Here is a 7,797-nt window from a genome sequence, read left to right on the forward strand (position 1 = left end):
ACTTTGTGTTTTAACACCTCTGACGTCATACAACAATTTACGTGCCAGACGTCGATGACTTCGGATCAAAACAAATTGTGAATGCGTAGACAAAGATTTAGTTTCTAACAATTTTAACTTCATAGAAATTGATCCAATATACACCCATTTAGGTGCGAATCATATCTCTGGCCTTAATTTCATAGAAATAGATCCAATATCCTTTCATAGAAATTGATCCAATATCCACCCATTTAGGTGCGAATCATATCTCTGGCCTAAAATAATTATAATTGAAATTAAAACACTTATTAACATTAAAACCATATTGAAAATAAAAAAACTGGTCAAAAGTCATTTATAGACTTAACCAATTAAATCATGTGTAATACTAAACCACGCCCATCTAAATAACAATGGTCAAGGACACTATTTAAGGTTGCTGCAAATTTTAAAGCTTAAAACTTTTGTAAACTTCACTAGTTCAAATATAACCAACGCAAAGCAAGACAACATGGCTGAAAATATGGATTTTAGTATTTCCACAGAAAATCTGTACTCTGATGAAAATCTGGATTTAAACGATGACTTCACCATACCTTGCAGTCAAATCCCAAACAGTCAAAAACCTAAAGATGAAATCGAAATCGCTGAGGAGGGAGTGCAAACTATTACAGAACTCAGTAAGAGAAGATATCCTCTTTTGACAATGAAAACTTTGTTGGAGTTCCAAAAGAAACACTCCATTAAATCTGGAATAATATCCGTGCATTTCAATGGAAACGTAGGACCGAAGACCAACAATGAGGTCAACGCAGATATCAACAAAACATTGAAACCTGCAATAGACAATCTTCAGGATTCTATAATACAAGTGCTGAACGAACATATTAATAAACTGAATGTGATGCTAAGTGATACATATACTGAAACAATAGAATCAATTGGAGTAACTACGGAAAAAAGTGGTGACGCAAGAAATATGTTAAATAGAAAGTCTAGGGAAATAAATGATGAGTTCGAAAAACGCTTAAGAAACTATTCAAAAAGCTTAAAATATGAAACCACAAAGAATACTCCTAGCAGAAGGAAACCAGAAACAAAGAAGAATGGAAATGAAAAAGTATTGAATGAACTAGCCAAACTGTTAGCCAAACACAAATAACGGATTACATGCATATAGTGAAAAGTAATTATGAATAAACAAGGAAATATCTCATTCCTATCCATATGGATTAAAACGAACAGTAATTACAAATTTCATAATTATTTCATGTGAGATAAATCGGTAATCATTACTAATTAAACCATATAGAATCTATATCAAACTTTTGTCTTTTATCAAATGATTACTAAAATACCTAAACTCTACTTTTGCTTTTACTTGGATTGTTGATATATTGCAAATTAATGACAGTAAACCAATAAACCTGGGAATATTTTATCCCTAGGTTTGTTTATTTATTGCCTACTGCGTATCCACGATTGATCTAGATAGCAATTATAGATACTGACCAAACAATAATGAAGAAGGACACACCCCTTGTGGTCATTACACAATTAAAAACATCCAATGAGAATAGTGATACAGAATCATATTTAAGTATATGAAATACTACAAAATAAAATTATTACCAATGCAAAAAGAAAAGCATGGGAAAACATAGAAGACTTAATAAAAACAAGAAAAAGTATAAAAACATTGAAAAATTCATAGCAGTTAAAAATAAGATAAAACTACATAAAAAAGAAATCAAGCTTAAAATTGCAAAACAATTTGTGCTGAACCTATCCTCTAAAACATTATCACAACCAGAAACATTAGTTCTTGCTAAAGGACTTAACTTTGTTCCAACAACAAAAACATCCACAAAACAAATAATGATAGATTTTAAAAAAACGGAAAGAAATTTGAGACTCTCATACTTTTTCCTTGAAAATCGAAATATACACAGTAAAATTCATCCTTTCAAGGAGAAATCAAAATTTTCGGTGCCGGCATTTGCCGACAACCCTATTGAAAAATATATTTTCTATACCAAAATGGAACTATCTAAATATGTCCCTAAAACTGAATTTAACCTTTCACTACAAGAAAGGAATTGTCTGAAGAATCTAAAACACGATGAAAATATCATCATTCATAAAGCAGATAAAAACAATGTAACAGTCATTCAAAATCTTTCTGACTACCTAGAAGAAGGTGAAACACAATTGAATGATAACATACATTATGAACAAATCCAAGATATAAATCTTAAAAACACTCAGAAAAAGGTATATGAAATAATCTACAAAATGAAAGAAGAAAACTGTATTGATGAAATATCTTTCAAATACATTAAAAATGAACAAAATTATATAAAAACACCTTTTGCATACTTCCTCCCTAAAATTCACAAACTAGACCGTGAAGTTTTACAAAACATTGAAAACGAGAACAATCAAATAAAAACTATAAATGTCCCTGGTAGACCAATAATATCACAGTGTAATGGACCACTTGAAAGGTTAGGGAGATACTTAGATTATTTCTTGCTTCCCTTAGTGAAAACACAAAAAACATACATATCTGATACAGGTGACTTAATCAGAAATATTGAAAACTGTACATTTGATAATAATGTACTACTTGTTACATATGATATAACATCACTATATACCAATCTCAGATTTGAAGAAATCACAGAAGCATTACAAAAAGCGCTTGATGAACATGACAAAATTGAATATTCTATAACAAAACCTACCAACAATTTTTTGATTGAAATAACAAAACTCATCCTTTCCAATAATGAATTTACCTTTCATGGAAAGTCATATCGCCAAATCATTGGAGCATCAATGGGAGCAACAGCTTCCCCTGAAATATGTGACATTGCTATTTACAATCACATAAACTCAATCCTAAAAAACTCTCCAATCTCTGAAAAAATAATTTTTCATAAAAGAATGAGAGATGATGGACTTCTAATGGTCAAAGCAAAAGAGTCTGAAATTGACTTTATGTTTGAAAATGCAAATAAACAACATGACCTGCTAAAGTTCACTTACGAATGCAATGAACAGTCCATAAAATTTCTAGACCTAGAAATTTTCAAGGGCGAACGCTTAAAAAATACTGGTGTTTTAGACCTGAAATGTTTTACAAAGAAAACTGAAAAATTCCAATATCTTCATAAAAACTCAAACCATCCCATCTCAAACTTTAAATCTTTTATTAAAGGCGAAGGCATTCGCATACTTAGAAACACCAACAATGAAAGTGAATTTCAAACCAGAAAAAATCTTTTTATTGAAAAACTGTTAATAAGAGGATATAAACGGAAATTGGTAGAACAAATTCTATCAAAAATCAAATTCCAAGACAGGCAAATTAAATTAAACAAAAAGAACAAAGTTGAAAATAAATACAATGTATCATTCATTACAAATTATCATCCTCAAGCAGAAAAACTTCAAAAAGTATTCAGGAAATACTGGCATCTTATTAAAACGGATTCTACAATAAGTGCTAAATTCCATAAAAACCTATCAATAGGTTTCAAAAGAAACAGAAACATTGGTGAATTAGTTAAACGAACTATAAAATAATTTATCTAAACCTCACAGTTCCTACTAAACATTTAACTGTGCGGAACTAATTAATGACCATCATGTAAACAACACATGTAAAATGATATTCTTCTGAGGACAAATTCGTACTCTGAAACACTTAATTAATTAATTCAACATTGGTTGAAAAAGTTAAGAAAAACAAAAAACAAATCAAAAAGTGGAATTATTAAAAACACAATTCAGAAACGGTTTAAAATATTTAGAATTAAGAAAAATAAATAAATAAATAAATTAAAGTAAAATAGTAATAAAAAAGAAATAAATAAAAAATCAAAAATAAACAAATCAAAACAAATCAAAACAAAAACAATAGGGGTGGTCTCTGATGAAGGTTTCCCTGGAATAAAAACATTTCCGAAATAACCCGAAACATTGCGTACATAGCACAGTATCAATGTAAGACCAGAGATATGATTCGCACCTAAATGGGTGGATATTGGATAAATTTCTATGAAATTCTATGAAATTATGTTTAGGCCAGAGATATGATTCGCACCTAAATGGGTGGATATTGGATCAATTTCTATGAAATTAGGCCAGAGATATGATTCGCACCTAAATGGGTGGATATTGGATCAATTTCTATGAAATAATGATTCGCACCTAAATGGGTGGATATTGGATCAATTTCAATGAAATTATGTCTAGATCTTATCTTATTGATCTCATCTGTGCATCTGATCACTTGTGATCATGGTCCCTGTTTGTGGCTGCTAAAAATTGTATCTCTGAGCTTGATACTGTGCTACATACAAACAAATACTGAAAAATTAAATTTAAACATCAAAATTCATCCTCAAAATCAAAAACAAAATACAAATCCTAAAATAAAACCTAATAATTATTTTAATTGAAATTAAAACACTTATTAACATTAAAACCATATTGAAAATAAAAAAAACTGGTCAAAAGTCATTTATAGACTTAACCAATTAAATCATGTGTAATACTAAACCACGCCCATCTAAATAACAATGGTCAAGGACACTATTTAAGGTTGCTGCAAATTTTAAAGCTTAAAACTTTTGTAAACTTCACTAGTTCAAATATAACCAACGCAAAGCAAGACACCATGGCTGAAAATATGGATTTTAGTATTTCCACAGAAAATCTGTACTCTGATGAAAATCTGGATTTAAACGATGACTTCACCATACCTTGCAGTCAAATCCCAAACAGTCAAAAACCTAAAGATGAAATCGAAATCGCTGAGGAGGGAGTGCAAACTATTACAGAACTCAGTAAGAGAAGATATCCTCTTTTGACAATGAAAACTTTGTTGGAGTTCCAAAAGAAACACTCCATTAAATCTGGAATAATATCCGTGCATTTCAATGGAAACGTAGGACCGAAGACCAACAATGAGGTCAACGCAGATATCAACAAAACATTGAAACCTGCAATAGACAATCTTCAGGATTCTATAATACAAGTGCTGAACGAACATATTAATAAACTGAATGTGATGCTAAGTGTTACATATACTGAAACAATAGAATCCATTGGAGTAACTACGGAAAAAAGTGGTGACGAAAGAAATATGTTAAATAGAAAGTCTAGGGAAATAAATGATGAGTTCGAAAAACGCTTAAGAAACTATTCAAAAAGCTTAAAATATGAAACCAGAAAGAATACTCCTAGCAGAAGGAAACCAGAAACAAAGAAGAATGGAAATGAAAAAGTATTGAATGAACTAGCCAAACTGTTAGCCAAACACAAATAACGGATTACATGCATATAGTGAAAAGTAATTATGAATAAACAAGGAAATATCTCATTCCTATCCATATGGATTAAAACGAACAGTAATTACAAATTTCATAATTATTTCATTTAAGATAAATCGGTAATCATTACTAATTAAACCATATAGAATCTATATCAAACTTTTGTCTTTTATCAAATGATTACTAAAATACCTAAACTCTACTTTTGCTTTTACTTGGATTGTTGATATATTGCAAATTAATGACAGTAAACCAATAAACCTGGGAATGTTTTATCCCTAGGTTTGTTTATTTATTGCCTACTGCGTATCCACGATTGATCTAGATAGCAATTATAGATACTGACCAAACAATAATGAAGAAGGACACACCCCTTGTGGTCATTACACAATTAAAAACATCCAATGAGAATAGTGATACAGAATCATATTTAAGTATATGAAATACTACAAAATAAAATTATTACCAATGCAAAAAGAAAAGCATGGGAAAACATAGAAGACTTAATAAAAACAAGAAAAAGTATAAAAACATTGAAAAATTCATAGCAGTTAAAAATAAGATAAAACTACATAAAAAAGAAATCAAGCTTACAATTGCAAAACAATTTGTGCTGAACCTATCCTCTAAAACATTATCACAACCAGAAACATTAGTTCTTGCTAAAGGACTAAACTTTGTTCCAACAACAAAAACATCCACAAAACAAATAATGATAGATTTAAAAAAAACGGAAAGAAATTTGAGACTCTCATACTTTTTCCTTGAAAATCGAAATATACACAGTAAAATTCATCCTTTCAAGGAGAAATCAAAATTTTCGGTGCCGGCATTTGCCGACAACCCTATTGAAAAATATATTTTCTATACCAAAATGGAATTATCTAAATATGTCCCTAAAACTGAATTTAACCTTTCACTACAAGAAAGGAATTGTCTGAAGAATCTAAAACACGATGAAAATATCATCATTCATAAAGCAGATAAAAACAATGTAACAGTCATTCAAAATCTTTCTGACTACCTAGAAGAACGTGAAACACAATTGAATGATAACATACATTATGAACAAATCCAAGATATAAATCTTAAAAACACTCAGAAAAAGGTATATGAAATAATCTACAAAATGAAAGAAGAAAACTGTATTGATGAAATATCTTTCAAATACATTAAAAATGAACAAAATTATATAAAAACACCTTTTGCATACTTCCTCCCTAAAATTCACAAACTAGACCGTGAAGTTTTACAAAACATTGAAAACGAGAACAATCAAATAAAAACTATAAATGTCCCTGGTAGACCAATAATATCACAGTGTAATGGACCACTTGAAAGGTTAGGGAGATACTTAGATTATTTCTTGCTTCCCTTAGTGAAAACACAAAAAACATACATATCTGATACAGGTGACTTAATCAGAAATATTGAAAACTGTACATTTGATAATAATGTACTACTTGTTACATATGATATAGCATCACTATATACCAATCTCAGATTTGAAGAAATCACAGAAGCATTACAAAAAGCGCTTGATGAACATGACAAAATTGAATATTCTATAACAAAACCTACCAACAATTTTTTGATTGAAATAACAAAACTCATCCTTTCCAATAATGAATTTACCTTTCATGGAAAGTCATATCGCCAAATCATTGGAGCATCAATGGGAGCAACAGCTTCCCCTGAAATATGTGACATTGCTATTTACAATCACATAAACTCAATCCTAAAAAACTCTCCAATCTCTGAAAAAATAATTTTTCATAAAAGAATGAGAGATGATGGACTTCTAATGGTCAAAGCAAAAGAGTCTTAAATTGACTTTATGTTTGAAAATGCAAATAAACAACATGACCTGCTAAAGTTCACTTACGAATGCAATGAACAGTCCATAAAATTTCTAGACCTAGAAATCTTCAAGGGCGAACGCTTAAAAAATACTGGTGTTTTAGACCTGAAATGTTTTACAAAGAAAACTGAAAAATTCCAATATCTTCATAAAAACTCAAACCATCCCATCTCAAACTTTAAATCTTTTATTAAAGGCGAAGGCATTCGCATACTTAGAAACACCAACAATGAAAGTGAATTTCAAACCAGAAAAAATCTTTTTATTGAAAAACTGTTAATAAGAGGATATAAACGGAAATTGGTAGAACAAATTCTATCAAAAATCAAATTCCAAGACAGGCAAATTAAATTAAACAAAAAGAACAAAGTTGAAAATAAATACAATGTATCATTCATTACAAATTATCATCCTCAAGCAGAAAAACTTCAAAAAGTATTCAGGAAATACTGGCATCTTATTTAAACGGATTCTACAATAGGTGCTAAATTCCATAAAAACCTATCAATAGGTTTCAAAAGAAACAGAAACATTGGTGAATTAGTTAAACGAACTATAAAATAATTTATCTAAACCTCACAGTTCCTACTAAACATTTAACTGTGCGGAACT

At 29.8% G+C, this 7,797-nt stretch overlaps 2 protein-coding genes across 2 annotated transcripts; both read left to right on the plus strand.

Moving 5' to 3' along the window:
• The first annotated feature begins 2,022 nt into the window (after window positions 1–2,022).
• Window positions 2,023–3,573, plus strand: LOC139521586 (uncharacterized). Its single transcript, XM_071315062.1, has one exon. The coding sequence runs from the start codon at window positions 2,023–2,025 to the stop codon at window positions 3,571–3,573; it is 1,551 nt and encodes a 516-aa protein (XP_071171163.1).
• A 2,625-nt stretch (window positions 3,574–6,198) lies between these two features.
• LOC139521587 (uncharacterized) lies at window positions 6,199–7,152 on the plus strand. The gene has a single exon (XM_071315063.1). It carries the CDS (start codon window positions 6,199–6,201, stop codon window positions 7,150–7,152), a length of 954 nt encoding a protein of 317 aa, XP_071171164.1.
• The last annotated feature ends 645 nt before the right edge of the window (window positions 7,153–7,797 follow it).

This window comes from Mytilus edulis, chromosome 4 (assembly GCF_963676685.1).
Source record: "Mytilus edulis chromosome 4, xbMytEdul2.2, whole genome shotgun sequence".
Taxonomy (NCBI): Eukaryota; Metazoa; Mollusca; class Bivalvia; order Mytilida; family Mytilidae; genus Mytilus; species Mytilus edulis.